General features: G+C 39.5%; 1 protein-coding gene across 2 annotated transcripts in view; it reads right to left on the bottom strand.

Annotated features, from left to right (window-relative positions):
• TMEM164 (transmembrane protein 164) overlaps positions 1-17,611 on the bottom strand; it is a 44,382-nt gene that overhangs the window by 15,915 nt on the left and 10,856 nt on the right. For both annotated transcript variants that reach the window (XM_075763643.1, XM_010307195.2), the window contains 3 exons: positions 13,315-13,364; positions 10,524-10,590; positions 759-837 (listed from right to left, as the gene is read on the bottom strand). In XM_075763643.1, the coding sequence (XP_075619758.1) occupies positions 759-837; positions 10,524-10,590; positions 13,315-13,364 (196 nt within the window). The remainder of the gene's footprint in view (positions 1-758; positions 838-10,523; positions 10,591-13,314; positions 13,365-17,611) is intronic.

Here is a 17,611-nt window from a genome sequence, read left to right as displayed (position 1 = left end):
TGAAAGGCTGCTGAACATCTGCACCACAAATTACCATCTTTTATTTCCTGGATGAAACAATTTAGCTTTGCTAGAAAATGCAGCTGGAGGCATGTCGACGCTAGAGGGGGGCAGAGCATCACACCAAATGAATTCATACTGCATTCCCTTCTAAGGTGCAACAATTAGAAAAAAAACCACTGGCCAGTGGAACAATTTGGGACTCCCAGACTTACTGAACTATTACGGTGTAAGTGATTGCAAGATAGTGATATTGTTAGAAGAGATGACAAGCAAGCTAGCTCATTTCACTAATATGTGTCACTGCATTTCATTAGAGCTTCAGAATTTCAGGAATTTATCTAACCAGCTGGCTAATGTTTATGGGGGGATATAATAGTAATTCTTTTTCAGCTCAGTTGCAGTACTTCAAGAGATATTCGAGGTAGCAAAAGTCTTAAAAATACATCCCACCAACAACTTAGAACATTGCATGATGGCAGAGATGCTACTCAAGAAGCCAGTGCGCATTATGCCAATACATTCTTGATACTCCTTTGGGCAAAAGGCCCTTTTTTTATTCCTATTTCAGTGCCCGACAAGTCTTTGTTACCCGCCTTACAATTCCAACAGAACACCAGAAACTATTAAGTAACAACATAGAGAAAATTGGTTAAAAAAAAAAAAAGAGTTAGAGTAAAGCCTGTGGTAACCATTAAGCACAGCTTTTTCATTGCAGGGGACCAATTTAGTAAGTACAGAGTAAATTGCCAACCTACCTCCTTTCCGCAGCAGATAGATGGGCACAACATAAAGCATCACATGCTGGATGTAATAGATTTCCATTTCAAATGGAAGCTGTGGAATAAGAAAAATATTTGTAAATGTTTTTCCATCACTAACAACTGAGTTACAAGGAACCATTCTCCTTACGATCCATCGCAATTCCTTCAGTTCAGTTATTTTATCACCTATGTACATTAACAAAGAGATGACATTAAAGGTCAGTGCTTTCAAAGCGCAGCTAACTACCCATTCCAGTCCCCTTGCCACAAACGCAGTGCAGCAGTTCAAGCAGGCTGTTCCCCAAATTAGCCAGAAGCAAAACAAAGAAGGAATAACATGAGATTACTCTTTTCCCTTTCTTAGCAAAAATTACCAGTAACAATACAAAACCCTCAAGTAATCAAACCAGAAACCACATACACTCCATATGACAGAGGCCTACTTAGAAAGCAAAGGTAATTGCTACCTTGTGAGTGATAGAACTCTATAAATTAAAGTCTTATATATTTATCTTATATATTTATACTTATATACATAAAAGAGCAATTACTGAGGAGGCCTGTGCAAAAATCAGAAGACCTGACTTACAGCAATCTGCCTGCATGTGTGAAACTGCTAAGCTTCACCAAATATAAAATAATCAACATTGTATTGGTTTTAAAGAGAAGCTGCAGAAGGATGTATGTAAACAAGTTACCACTTAGTAGTAACACAGGTATTTCTCACCTGCTGATAACTTTTGGGAAATTACAATTAGTCATTTGTGTGTTTAGTTGAATTCATATTACTTGTCATAGGAGAAGTCAGACAGACCGTGCTAAAATAATACTGTGGTAAAAATAACTTGAACCACACTCTGAGTTTAATTTGAGCCCCTTAATCCAGACCCAACTAGTTCTAGCTCTTTATCAGTTAGAAAAGGCGATGCACTGTATTTGAAACTTACTCCCATCTGTAAATGCCTTTGCCTATATCTGTTAAACTAAAGCAACACATTTAAAACTGAACAGTAGTAGAAGAGATTCAAATTAAAAATTCAGAATTCAACTTCTTGCTGCAGCTCACTAACAAAGCTGAAAAGACGTACTTTTCCATTAGTTTTCAGAAGCTAAAACTAGACAATACCACCACACGAGTATGAAACCTCACAGGAATAACACAAAGCCATTAGCTTTGGTTCAAATGCAGACTCATTCTATCATTCTGCAGGCTAAAGTGAATCCAGACACAAGTCCTACCATCGTGGCTTGTCTGTTGGGAAGGAAAAAGGAAAAAAAAGCAAAAAAAGCCTGCCTTTTCTGTAATTGTTCTGAGACACTGAAGTCGTAACGTTGAAACAGAAACATCACAAAGATTTCTATATCAATAGAAGAGAGGTTGAAACACAGTTTGGTTTTCTTCCTAAATAGCAGTCAATAAACAGCTGGTAATTAATATAGTGATCTTTTAAATTCAACAACAATTCTTATATCCTATTTTGAATGTAAAAGATGCTAAACGCAACAGCTGGATTCTGCTAGTCCTGATTGCAATCACCAAGATGTTCAGCCAACTCTTGGGAGACTAAGCTAAAAAAATCTTCCATGCAATCTGTTGGGTTATTTTATTCCAAGTATTCTGTATCAAAACATAAAACCAAGCAAGATAATAGTATGCAAAAGCAAGAACTTGACAGAAGTTTTGAGGTTTCCTGAATTGGAACCTTTTCTGCTGTCCCTTGTTGAAAGAGGGAATTAAAAACATTGGAAAAGAGGTTAAAGGCATTTTCCTAACTGGAGAAAGAGCTATATCTCTCCCAGTTGGAACAGGCACACTCCAGAAACAATAGCTCCTGATATAAACCACACAACACAAGGCACTCACTCCTGCCAAGGAGCATTCTCTATTTAGTATCTGTGGTTTCGTAAGGGCTTCTATACTTGCTGAGTTGTGAGGGTCAGTTACACAAACACTACGCTCAGGACACTTCTGAGAACAGAGTAACAAGTTGTTTGGCTGCAGTAGTGTTGACAATATTTTTTTTGGTGTAAAACAAAACATCTTCTTTTCACTATAAAAGATTGCTTGTTCTGAAGCCTGGCGAATTATGCAAGTGCATTTCCTGGTATAGAGCTGCAAAAGCAGAATTGCTATATAACCAAGCACTCCAGTTGTACAGCCAGGCTACAACAAACAGAAAAAGAACAAACATGAAAGATGAACTATAAAGTTGTACTGAGCAACTGACTCGCCTAGCTCTAAAGGTCTTGTCTATAAATTGTTTTATCAATAAAAGACTCACTCACAGGTAGCAGATAAGGACCTTTTATATGCAGAGAGAAACTGCAAGTGAAGACACTGTAGAAGGGATCACCCATCTATCTGGGATTTAAAGAATCTTTGTGAAAACAAGTAAGCACTTCAGCAAGTGGTAAAGTTTGAGAAATTAAAAAACAAACAAACAACAAAAAAACCCCACCAAAACCAAACCAAAAAACCCAAAAGCAATACTTACTCAGAGGACAAAGTAAAAATATTGAGCTGGTCCCTCTAATAATATTTGACCGTAGGCACCCGTGAAGGCCACATGTATTCAAACCCAGACTCCAACCATCTCCAAAGTGGACCCTCTTCATAGGCCCCAAGAGACTTGTCCTCTCCTGCCAGATGCCACCGTGGGAACCCAGCAGCCACTCTCAAGAGCTGTATTTCCCTAGTAACAAACCAATGATGTTCATGGTACATTTCTTCAACTGCACCTCTCCCCAAGGAGATTCAGAATCACCAGGTATTCGTTACTAAGATAGACTCATCTGAACTGCAGCTATTAATTATCAATTTATTTGCTGGGTTGGGTTTGGGTTTTTTTACTAAACTCCTGTCTGCTGCCAGCATCACTCTTCCTGCATTTCATCTTGTTCCCCTTACTCAGAATCTTAAAACAACTAATGGTACAAGACAAAAGGACGAATTACCTATTTCTTCTACTAACTTATATTCTAGGCTCCCTTAACAGTGTAAATGAATACAGAGGACAGCCTACTCTGTTACTTAAGACAATAAGTTAGTTTTTCTCCTTTAAAGATTCCTACTTGTGGCAAAGCAAAACTGCTTCATGCATTCATAGGTTTTAACATCAGTATAAAATCACCTACATTTCAAGACACACCAAAGTAACACTGATGTACACAATTCCTCTAACATACAAGATCAAAACATGCTAACAAAGTACTCTTGAAATAAATATTCAGAGTATTCACTTTTTACATTTTGTAATGAAGTTTCTGTTAGAAAATAAACGGTGTGTTGTTCCTCCAGGAAGAGTTTGCCTCGAAGCAGCCCCATGTGCTTCCAGCCCCCACATCAGCCCGGTACGATGCAGATTCAGACGTGCCACGTTCCCTGGACACATGCTAGTCCCTTGAAAGTACCAAGAGCAGCGAGCAGGCAGTAGACCTCCATCTCAGGAACAGGTAAGCTCTGTACAGTTCTACTAGTCTAGCTAAACTCCTAGCAGCTGCTGACATTGCTTGCGAGACTGCGGAAAGGAGAAACTGTATCGTGAAGACTTAGAGCTCACCCTCGCATCTCTGAGCATCACAGCCATCAACAGCAGTCCTCTAAGCACATACTTGATGTCCTAACTTAAACCAGCTACTGTCCTACGGAAACAACTAGGTCTTTCCATTGACTGCACTACGCTTTAGAAAAATCTCTTTAAGACAGCAGCAGAGCTCAGCCCAAAAGTCAGATATTCAGATGAGAGTTTCCCCTAAAAGAGTATGGCGCACTATATTAAACTACGTTAAGCCCACTTGGATGCAGCAATTGGTTTTCAGTGGGCTAGGAGTTTACTGCTTTGTTCTGGTTTCCTGAAAGCAGTACTCCTCCCTCTGTTAATTATTTATACCTTGGCCTTATGTTTGCAACAACAGCTCAGTATCCTGCTGCAAGGGTGGAGGGGACCAGAAACATAACAAAGCAAGAAACACAACTGTATTTTCACTAGTATATGAATTCCAGAAAATCCAGCTAGGGCAAGACCCCAGGATTCCAACTCATGACATACTCACATTCTGACAAGTTTTAAGAATTTTTTTTTTCTTGCTGTGCTGGTTTTGCCTGGGATAGAGTTAAATTTTCTCTATAGTAGCTAGTGTGGGGCTGTGTTTTAGATTTGTGCTGACAACAGTGTTGATAAAAGGGATGTTTTAGCTCCTGCTGAGCAGTGCTTACACAGAGTCAAGGCCTTCTTTGCTGCTCACACCACCCCACCAGTGAGTAGGCTGGGGGTGCACAAAGAGTTGGGAGGGGACACAGCTGGGACACAACTGACCAAAGGGATGTTCCATACCATACAATGTCATGCTCAGCAATAAAACAGGGGGAAAAAGGAAGGGCGGGACATTTGTAGTGATGGCGTTTGTCTTCCCAAGTCACCATTACACATGATGGAGCCCTGCTTTCCGGGAGATGGCTGAACACCTGCCTGCCCATGGGAAGTGGGGAATTAATTCCTTGCTTTGCTCGTGCATGGCTTTTGCTTTACCTGTTAAACTGTCTTTATCTCAACCCACAAGTTTTCTCACTTTTACTCTTCCAATTCTCTCCCCCTTCCCACTGGGAAAGGGCGAGGAAGCAGCTGCATGGTGCTTAGTTGCCAGCTGGGGTTAAACCACGACAGTTGGGCTGTCATGACAGAGGATGACGCTCTACCAAGAAAATCAGGAACAGGCATTGTTCAGTGCACTGCTGATCTCAACTGAATGCATTTGTTTTGACTTTTATCAGTGTTTTGAGTATTTGACTAGCACTATATTTGATGTTTATTGTGTCTCATAAAAAGGCACCACTGTCTTCTGGTCACTCAATTTGATTATACAAACCAGCTCACATCAATGACACAATGGACAAAGTCAGGCATTTGTAGAGTCAAGTCTAAAACCAGGAATTACGTGAGGTAAACAGAATCAATTTCAGAAATAGTATTTTTCCAGTTCCTCTAGAGATAATATTAGGATTACTTACCACCAGTAAAAGGTAGATTTACATTACCAAATAAAAGTTCATAGCATAGGAAACTGCCGAAAGATGCAGAAACCTTGGCTTCAGCACCTACCAGCAATCAAAGCACAATCCCTCAACAGCCCCCAACGTGCAACTGCTCCGTTACTTCTCCCTGTGCCAGTTAGATAAGCCAGTTTAGATGTGACATAATGTGCTACCATGACCTATTCCATTTTGCTGCGTAGACACAGGCATTTCAGGCAAACTATTTAGTACAGTGAATTACCACCTTAACAGTCAACCGAAATACAGTAGGCAATGATCAGAGGTGCTATGCAGACTGCACTGTAAGTATTGCTCAGAGTATGATTCTGTTCCTAAAACAGATTTAGAATGCGTACCTCTCAAGCCAAATAGTTCTAATAATAGAATATGGCAGCTTCTGGAAACATTAAAACTGCACCATCTCAGCTGTGTGAGCAGAGACAGCAAGCCCAACACCTCTGGGACATGTCCTAGTTTTTTAATTTATCTATATCAACATTTTCAGGACATCAGCTTGCCAAAAAAAAACCTAAAAAAACCAAACGTTTAAACCAGTGGAAAGAGTTTCTTTTAAAGTTTGATTAATGCAATATAAGAGTTAAAACAAAACCAGTTACTCTCCAAACACTTGGAGTCTTTGTGGCAGTTAAATGAATTTACTCACATAGCTAGGTTATCAGGACTTACACTGTATTCCATATAATACAAATACACAGTAGAAAGATTTCTTTTTACTCCTGTATATCCTCTTACACCTTTCTAGGCTCCCACTTGGGAACTTAACAATCCAATTCCCTTAGCATCTTCTTCTCTATTTACTTAAGGGTCATAAAAGATTATCCTATTTTCCATGTGAATTGCTAATGCTGACCAAGAATGATCACTCAGAGTACTATGTTCAGCTCTGGAGCCTCCAACATAAGAAGAACATGGACCTGTTGGAGCGAGTCCAGAGGAGGCCACAAAGATCAGAGGGCTGGAGCACCTCTGCTATGAGGACAGGCTGAGAGTGGGGGTTGTTCTGCCTGGAGAAGAGAAGGCTCTGGGGAGACCTTAGAGCAGCCTTCCAGTACCTAAAGGACAAGGGGCAGTGGCCTTAACCTGAGGTAGGATAGGTTTAGATGAGCTATTAGGAAGAAATTCTTCACTATGAGGGTGCTGAGGCCCTGGCACAGGTTGCCCAGAGAAGCTGTGGATGCCCCATCCCTGGCAGTGTTCAAGGCCAGGTTGGATGGGGCTTTGGGCTCCTGGTCTAATGGAGGATGTCCCTGCCCATGGCAGGGGGTTGGAACTAGATGGGCTTTAAGGTCCCTTCCAACCCCAAACCAGTCTATGAGTCTATGATTTGCATCATGAGAAAAGAATGAAATTATGAGAGAAAATGAAAATACCCTTTATTTCTGAAAGGCTAATAAAAACCTCACAAAAACATTAACTGAGTAAGAAACAAACTGTTTTGTCTTTATCCAATGGCTGTTCTAATGCACAAAATTTAACTTCATCAGCACATCGTAAATAATGTAGCAAATAACTGGAATATTTAGTTGCCAAATAAATACGAGTGGGTGCATCTGTTGCTCAAGACTGTTAATTGCTGGCACTTCAACATCATGCCAACGCAGGAAAATATTTTCTTGGAAATAACAGAATAGACTGACCTCATCTTTCAGGCTACGTTTTTCTTGGAACACTATCCCAGGTGCCCATTACAGTCCAACAAGATTTTTAGCCAGTATAGTGTCACTGAAAAGTTAAAACAACAGAAGGTAGAAACTTTTCTACAGTAGTTTCAATTAATATCTCAACTCTCCATTTCCACTGGCAACAGACTAATATTTAAGAATAATTTTGAAATGACTGAGGTTCTAAAAAGAAAAATCTAACATATATATTACAGGAAAATGGAAAATGTCAAATTATGCTAGAAGCTTCCAAAAATCTCTTTTTCAGGATAATTTAGCATTGAATCACATATACAGAAATGATACTTACAATGCATTACGTAATTGGTAGCAAAAATACGTGACCTTAACACACTGTGCTACAAAATGTTGGAAGAGGTGTTCTGGAAATTACTTTGAACAGGTTAACACTTAGAACCAAAATCCTGACACCCACTAGCTCCTAAACAAACGCCCATCAGCTGATGAAGTAACGATTATCTTTCATTCTGTATCTTCTGCCTCTTTCCCTTTTCAGATTACCGATATGTACAAATAAAACTGTACATCTAATATTTTCTCCTGCATCTCACTGCTTTCATCTCCATAATGATACACAGTTTGTGTACACATACATACCTACTGCTGAACTTGCTAAATTAGCAGGCTTCTCCTAGAAAAGCCTACAGCTCAACGGTAATCATCTGCTGCCTGTGAGATAACTACTAGGTAATCTACATAGAAGAGAGAGGTTTAGGAGAATGTCAGCTGAAGGCAACAAAAACTACCTACAAGACAAAAATCCAGCTGTATATCAAATAACTCATAGGATAAAGCACATTTTACACAGTGAAAGGTAACAGTGAGGCATCATAGTGATGGGAGGCAAGACTCCCGCTTTCCAGTTCCCACCACCCTCAGAACTCTCTCTGCCCCAGACATCTCCCTCCTCACTTCTAAATTAACAGATGGGTTAGGTGCCCAATTTTTCACGCCATACACTACAGTTACATCTGTAAACAGTTGTCATAAATATACAGATTTTTTGTGTGAAACATGTACAGACAAAATACATGTCTTAAAACATGATAAAACCGAAATTAAAAAGTTAAGGCATAGAGACACAATAATTCTTGACTGAATCAAAAGTTTTTCACTTAGACACTAGCAAACAGAGCAGACAGCACAACACAAAATTATTGCAATTTTTTTTAACTGCCTACTAAGTTAAGAGACATTTATTGCTTTCAGGACGTCAGTGTAAACAACTACAATGACAGTTGCAGAGCTGAACGTGTGTCTACCAAGAGAGAATCTGGGTCAGAGCAGGAGTGCTATAAAACATCACCCACATTATCTTGTGCCAGAAGAAACACTGAAAAGGGAACAGCCTAGCAAGCAGCTGTTAGGCCAAAAATATCCTAAGTTGTATTTATTCCAAAAATATTTGCTCTTGGACATTATCCTTTGGCTTCTCTATCCCTAATTAAGGGGAGAATTGTACGAGTAGCCTGTATTTTTCCTGTTTAATCACCACTGCCCTAATATGAATGAGATCTATGATAATGGCAGAGAAAATACAAGTTAACGATTTATTAAATATTTCAAACTTTTTATTCTTAAAAGGTTATCTGGAAAAATAAATTTTGTTACACTAAAGTTTATATTTACTTAAAAACTAGATAGTTTGAAATACAAAATACAAAAAGTTCTCCTTATCAGCACAAACCAGTTGTTTTATTCATTTGATGCCCCTTCAGTAGTATCAGGTTTTATTGAAACATAAATGCAAACTGCACATAAGCTGTTATAGTATAGAAAAGAATATGCGTAGTTACCAGATTAGGAAGGGCAACATATATCTTGAAAGAACTCTAGGGTTATTATACCACTAAATCCAGTGAAATCTGAAAAATATGATCCAACCTCCTGTGCATGCGTGTGTCGTGCTTTATGGAAGATTACTTTTAACATGTAAAAGCCTAAAGATGTATTATCCTCTCTCGAATAACTAAACTGTGTCTCAGTGCAAAATTTTATAGTCTTAAAGAGGGGGAAAAAGGAAACCAGTTACAAGCCGACAATAAAACTGCAGTTTTCAGGTCTCCTAGCTACCAGTGTGGCCAATGAACACAGGGTATCATCCATAAAGTTCAATACAGATGCAGATTTTTATACTTAATCTTATTAAGACAGTCAAGATTTGCAAATGAACAGCCACTAATGAGATTTGTAACAGAGTCTGAAGCCCAGAACAATTTTGTTAATATCATTAATTCCCATGCTATATGGATATAGATACGAGTACTTTATCCAGACACCATAAACATGTAAGCAGATAAATTTAAGCAAACTCTATCTTAAAACAGACATGTAAATAACTGCAGATTTTCACAAATAAGTCAAATGACAGAAAATGAACAAGCATGTAGGCATATATGCATATACAGACACACGCTACATATGGATGCATAACAGCTCTTAAAAATAATCCTTAGAAATATTTCATATGGCTCAGACTCAGGATAACTTTCCTTAACATTAACTCTTGATAGTAAGATTCTTAAACCTAGGGACACCAATAGGCTAAATTTTCATCCAGGAGACAGGAGTTTTATAGCAGATTTGAAAACTTGGATGGAAAAAAGAAACCTGCTGTGCCTAATCTTGGAGGAGAGGGGTGACAGCCACCAACAACATTTGGTATTTTCTGTGCCTGAGGAATCTTACATTTACAGGCTGAAAATCCTGAAACTGAATTTTGACCACAGACCACAACACTAATCTACAAAAGCCTCTTTCAAAGCCATTATGTTTTCCCTCCGTTTAAAGGCTAGGATGGAACTGACACATCGAATACAGCAGTGTTAGCTTAGCATTGATTTATAAACACAAAAAAATCCAAGATTGGTATTTTGGCTCCATTGTAGTGACCTGTACCAGGAATCTACAGCCTGGTTAAAATGAACTTTAAAAGGCCAACCAAAGCAAAGGTCTAACATCTTTCCAAAGAAAATCTTTCAGAAATAAATAAAAAAAGGAGGAAGAAAAGTACAGTACACTCACCAGGCGCGTATTAACAACAGGAAACAGCAATGCCAAGAGGGCCCCATTCAGCATATGCATCTGCAACCTTAGAAGAGAGATGTGATATAATTTTCACAGATGGAAATAAAATGAAATGTTTTCACATATTTTATGTACTATCTCTTCAATAAAAGGTAGGAAGAGACTTAAAATTCTTTTAGCTTGAATTTGAATAAAGCCACTGTTAAATGCAATAACCAGACTCTGTTAAATGCAGTAACCAGAACAAAAACCTCTCTTTAAATACACACTTAAATAATTTCCTAGAGGATTGCTTTCTATAATGAGCTCTGGATTCCTAGGAGTCTGGACTGTCCATTTGTATTAATCCTGTTCATGATGCAAGCTGCTAAACAGTTGGAATTTTGCTGTTCTTTTATCTTTCAGAGCTTAAAATGGCATATTTGATAAAGGTTTTTACTCCTGCCTAACTCTATAAACACACAGCTTCAAAGTAAAGGTTCAGGAATTTGGAAGAAGTCCCTTAAGAAAAATTACATTTGTAAAAATGCAACAGCAAGCCCTAAGTAAAGAATAAGGTATGGAAGTAGTGTAATAATACTGTATTTTGCATAGCTTTTAGCCATCTTTTTCTGAACCACTGTTGCATCACAAGAACACAAAAATAGAATCAGTACTGTTTCAGTTTACATAAGACACAAAGTAAAAAATAAACTGTCTGCAACCACTGCCTGTCAAACTGCCAGAAGTTTAAGAGTAACTTGAGGGGGGAAAGGTATTACAATTTCAAAAGTTTTTCAAACATAATTTATACACTGTCAAGGTGTTCAAAAACAGAAAGGCTCATTCTGAAAAACAGCAAATATTGTGGCCTCTGCTCTGCAACCAGACTTATGCAAATGCATAGTCAATCCAGGATCTCCTGGACACCAGACCCACTTTTCACACTCTCCGAGATGAGGATGCTAACACAGTATCTCTGCAGTCAGCCTATTCCCTGCCCAAATAAGGAACAGCAGGAAAAAGTTGCAGCCAACCAGTCACAATTCCAAAATAATTCAAGAGGCATGCCCCCAGCATCGTTTTTCCAGTCACTGCCTAGACTAAGACAAGAAGGAGCCGAGTTACCTGTCATGGTGGCAGCTGCAGCCATTCCTGATTACCATCCTGGCCGGGAAGCCCCGTGACCCTCCCCACACCATGACTAGTTACACTCCATAGCTACCTACTAGGCTCTACTGCAGTAGTCCATTAGAGCTTTGTGGTGGGTTGACCCTGGCTGAGGGCCAGGTGCCCACCAGAGCCGCTCTATCACTCCCCTCTTTCATTAGACAGGGGAGAAAAGGTAAAACTTACGGGTCGAGATAAGGACAGGGAGAGATCATTCTCTAATTATCATCACGAGCAAACCAGACCGAACTTAGAGAGGGAATTCATCTTATTTATTACTAAGCAAAACAGAGCAGAGGAATGAGAAATAAAACCAAAATCTTAAAACACCTCCCCCCACCCCTCCCATCTTCCCGGGCTCAACTTCACTCCCGGCTTCAACCTCCGCCCCCCCCAGCGGCACAGGGGGACGGGGAGTGGGGGTTACGGTCAGTTCCTCACGCGGTGTTTCTGCTGCTTCTTCATCCTCAGGGGGAGGACTCATTGTTCCCCCACTCCAGCGTGGGGTCCCTCTCACAGGAGACAGTCCTTCATGGCCTTCTCCAACGTGAGTCTCCTCCACGGGGTGCAGACCTTCGGGAGCAAACTGCTCCAGCGTGGGTCCCCCACGGGGTCACAAGTCCTGTCAGCAAACCTGCTCTGGCGTGGGCTCCTCTCTCCACGGATCCACAGGTCCTGCCAGGAGCTTGCTCCAGCGCGGGCTTCCCACGGGGCCACAGCCTCCTTCAGGTGTCTCCACCTGCTCCGGCGTGGGGTCCTCCACGGGCTGCAGGTGGAATCGCTACACCCCCTCATCCTCCCTCCATGGGCTGCAGGGGGACAGCCTGCCTCACCATGGTCTTCACCACGGGCTGCAGGGGAATCTTGCTCCGGCGCCTGGAGCACCTCCTCCCCCTCCTTCTTCACTGACCTTGGTGTCTGCAGATGTTCTTACATCTTCTCACTCCTCTCTCTGGCTGCAAAAGCGCTCTCTAACTGTTTTTCTCTTTCTTAAATATGTTATCACAGAGGCGCTGATTGGCTTGGCCTTGGCCAGCGGCGGGTCCGTCTTGGACCCGGCTGGCATTGGCTCTGTCAGACACAGGGGAAGCTTCTAGCAGCTTCTCACAGAAGCCACCCCTGTAGCCCCCCCGCTGCCAAAACCTTGCCACACAAAACCAACACAAGCTTCCTGCACAATACATGGTATTTTAGAAAAGATTGCATAGGTTTGAGAAATACTCAAGTCTACAAGAATTTGCTTTCACTATTTAACATATATCCATCATTTTAAAACTAGACCCATACTGTATGTACGGCCTTCAGTGAAGCCCAATTACTAATTTTTAGTGAGGATAATAAAAAGGTACAAGGCACATGACATGAATTACACAAGCCTGTATGTTAATCCATAGAAAGATGCCTGCATTCTCATCTGTTAGTAAGCTAATTCACTCTGCTAAGCGAGGCCAAAACCACCAGTACAAAAGAACCAAGGGTACGTGGCTCAATATCCACAATTGAAGCACTGACCATTTTTCAATCCAACCAATAGGTCTTTCCAATTGGATATATATCTTAATATTTTATGACTTAAGCTGTGATCAACTTCTAAAATACATTATGCAAGCAGACATATATAGTAAAGAAGAGGCATTACCTGAAGAGAATCATTGCAATCCGACATGGAGGACAGGCGAGAAGAAAAATCTGCAATGTTAGAAACAAATTTAAATTAATATGATCTCTTTTAGACTCCATTTTCTCTTTCTTTCCCAGTTCCGTACGTCACAAATGTTTTCTAGCTCTGCTGTAAAACAGTTCTTCTAGTTAGAAATCACTAAAAATCTTGAACAAATTAAAAGGTCTCACATTACCTACATGTAAAAGGATTTAAGAGGTATGAACAGCATCTAGGGTTCAGCTTCTGCCGGTGCATAAGAAACAAGTCAAATTCTAGCCTGTTTGATGTTGTCATTACAGAAGGTCTCTAATAAAGCAGATTACTGTATTACCAATCACTTTACTACAGCAGCTCCCTTAGCCCTCAATCATGATAAGGTCCTTGCTGTGCTAAAGACCAAGCATTTACAATGACAATACTTCACTCGAGCAGTGCAGCACCCACCTCTTAAAACATCTCATGTGAGATGGCTGTCTATAAAAGCCTCTTAATACTTCCCAAAATACAGCTACCAGAGTATCTGGTCTATGCATAAGCTTAGTAGTCATCTTTAAATATGTCCATTGCCACACTCAAAGTATTTTTAAAGTACTGCTAAAATTTCATCAATTATTAGCTAGCTCTTTTGTATTCAGTTCCTTATGTTCTTGCAACTGGAGCGGCATGTCTGGTTTTCTTTACGGGCCATACTTCTACTATAAATACGACCTGATTTAAATTTTTATGTTATAAAGTATTGTTGATTTGCAACAATGCCCATCTAAATTTAGAGGATAACCATCATCTTTTGATACTGCTGTCCAAAACCTCTCCCAGCAACTTAAAATACTTTGTATCTAGAGTAAGACTTGCTGATAGGAAGAGGTTGCTACATAAGTGTTCAGTGATAAATGTCCTAGTTTTTATATTGTCCACTACTGCAAAGAAGTGGCTTTGACCTACTGTCTGATAAAAAGTATTTCACAAAAAAAGATCACACTTTTTACTGCTGTTGCTAAAATAAATTCACAATAGATTATTTCACTGCCAATCATTAAATCACTTCATTCTCAAATACGTCTGCTTTGTGGACAAGTCAGATTAGACAAGTCACCAAACATATTTCTTTGAAGTGTTGCAGGGCTGGGAAGTATATTCTTCTCTGATGTATATTCTAATTAATTACTACCAGATCAGTAGAAATGTTGAAGCCTGGATCATACTACTGAGCCCGTGGGTATGGAAGGCGCTTGCTGTCATTACCATACAAATACACGTACAACATTCCACGTTAGCAAAAGGAGATATGACTAGTTCATCCAGAGTTTTAAACCCAGATTATTTTATGATTTCCTTAAATTCAGAAATCTGACAGAAGATACATGTTACTTTTGAAGCATAGTTCATACCTTCATGGAAGAAACTCTGCTCTTCCAATACAGAACTTTTTTTCTTTTTTTTTTTTATTTCCTACATCTTAAAAAATACCAAAAAACAGATTGACCTTTTTCTCTATACACACAAAGTAATCAAACCAGAATAGGTCTTAATTACACCAGTTATTTCTTTTTCTGACACACTGAAGAGTGCTCCCAACTATTACACGGTAGAGTAAAAACTGCAAGTCCATATACTGTTTGAATCTCACCACTGAGGATAAAAAAATAGCTAGTATTAAAAAAAGGATGGCATTGTTACAAAGACTGAGATGGACATACCAATCTAAAATACTTCACTACCATGGAGACAGGCAGAGAACAAGATTCACAGCTGCTTATTTTTTACATCGACTCTACTGCAAGAAACACAACGTCAGGAACTGACGAGGGAAAAATAAATATTTAATCTTTTTAAGCATGCAAGTCCCTCTGTTATGAGAGATCTTTCAGAAAATAAGTCTGACTTCCATTTTTTATGACAGCAGAGAAATCATGACTAAAATGTTTATGTTAAAACTTCAGGATAATGGAAGAGATCTTCAAATGTTTCAACTTTAGCAGTTTAATATTAAGCACTGTCTCTCTAAATATGTATATACTCTCCACAATAAATAAGCCTCAACTTCTTCAAAAGCGGTGTTTTAGAAAGCACCCTTGTATCTGATTTTCAAAAGAACTACATCCCTGAGGAGATTCAAACATTGTAAGAAGTGTCATCATTCAGCTCAGAGTAATCAGCAGCCTTAAAAATATCTCGTTTACAGCAGACAAGCTCACAAGCTCTAACACAAGTGTTCGCATACTTATCCCATAATCATACTACATTTCACTGTCTTACTGGAAATAAAATCCTTTGCCTTGCAGAAGGAAGAGTTCCCAGCCTCTGTTTTCCTGCTGGAACTCTCAAGGTTTTAGGCACTGAGGCTAGCACAGATGTTACCGCCCCTTCGCTGGCACGCTGCAGAGTTCTAGTCTAAACAGGGCAGCGTGTATTTTAAAGCACACCGAAGTAGGCTTCTCCTTGTTCAAGGCAGAATAACTAAGCTTTCGATTTAGAAGAAACACTAAGAAACAACTTCAATGTCTCTCCTTATTCCTGTCAGATCTGTTACCTGTTGCGTTTTCACATTACAAACAAAAAGAAAAGAAGGACAAAAGAATTAACTGGAAATCCAAAATGTACAAGCATAACTATTTTGGGAGAGAAAAAAAAGCTATAAAATACACATTGTCTGATAGGCTGCATCTGGGCACAGTTCTGATCATTCCCTTCCCCTTTAATCTCCCTCCCTCTCAAAAAAAAAAAAAGTAAGCAGATTCAGAAAAGAGTTACAGAGGTCAACAAGAATGATCAAAGAGTACAGAACACCTTCCATACATAAAGTGACTTAACGCATTAAGACTCTCCAATCTGTAAAAGACTATAGGCTAGTGAGAGAGGGTACAAAATCATGAGTGGCCTTGAGGAAACATATAGATAACAAGTCCTAGGTGAGGACAATATTGTGAGTCAGGAGGTTTGAGTCTCTTTCACCAGCACAGGACCAGAAGATTCTACACTTGTAATCAGGCAATAAACTACAAAGAAATTCCACACACTGGTCAATCTGGAAACTGAAGTTCACTTCAACCTTGAGGACTCGGATAAAAACAAAAGTCAGAAATACTGTCAAACTACTTCATAAATGCTCTGCAAGAACATAAATATAATTGTCTATCCCCATGGGAAATATTTCTGGCAAGAAAAGCTGCATGGCCAGCACTCCCCTGAGTAAGTCCAAATACAAAGGTCACACCACAACACATGATGCATCAGGAGGGCTGTATTAATTTGGAGACTGTGATGTACAGCACTGTGCTGCTTCACTATCCCTTTACTCAGACAAGATCTCCAAGAGACTGAACTCACAGTTGCTCTGAACTAACCCAGGACTGGGCTGCAAAAGTCTATTCCACATTCCCTTCTTCTAACCATGCACTAAGAAAAGAAAGCTCCAAATGTTACCTGCAGATCTGGGACAGGTTGGAAGGCAGAAGGAAAAGGATGGCATTTTTCCACTTGTAGTAATATTTTTAAAAGTTTTCTAAAAGAAACATGCGCATGTCATTTGATACTTGATGGAGTTCCCAAGAAATACCTTTTGAGTTCAATAAACTTTAGAGATCATTATTTCCTGAAATCTGATTGTATTACTCATTTGTGTCAGTGTAGCAGGTAGAAGAACCTGTATGTAACAGGGCTATTCTGAAGCCAGTGAGAAAGTCTTTACTATTCCCATGGTACTGTGGAGAGGTAGCATTCTGTAGGGCATCAAAAGTACCTGCAACTCTTCATTTGCCAACTAATCCAAAAATAATACTGCCAGACTATGCATTCCCTCCCTTTAGGTTTCCTGGCAGGATGAACAAGATAGCAATAGGTAGATATCACAAAGTATTGCACTGGCCCTCCACAAATCCTTGTTTAGTGATTAAAAAGGGAGCAAACTTAAGGAAGGCATAGGTTACTGTTAAAAAGGAACCGTGTAGCTGGAAAAAAACAGATCATTTTTCATAAATTCATTTTTAGAAGTCAGAATTAAAAAAATACTTCTTGACATTGCAATAGCGTCTCTAGGTAAAAGTCACACTCACATGCATGGAAAAAAGGCTAAATATCAACCAAAATAAGCTGGTACTTTGCAGCAAGTTAGGTTTGTTATATAACTTCTGAAGTTAAATACCTCTTTTAATATCTAAGCCTGGATACCATTCTATTCATTGAATGTTATTGCCTCACTCCATGAGCGCTCTGAATAGGGAGAGCTCACTGGGGTTTTTTTGTTTGTTTTTTTCTCCTATGACTTGACTGGATC

This window comes from Balearica regulorum, chromosome 11 (assembly GCF_011004875.1).
Source record: "Balearica regulorum gibbericeps isolate bBalReg1 chromosome 11, bBalReg1.pri, whole genome shotgun sequence".
NCBI classification, from domain to species: Eukaryota; Metazoa; Chordata; class Aves; order Gruiformes; family Gruidae; genus Balearica; species Balearica regulorum.
The sequence above is the reverse complement of the archived record's forward strand: the minus strand, read 5'-3'. Positions and strand labels throughout refer to the sequence as shown.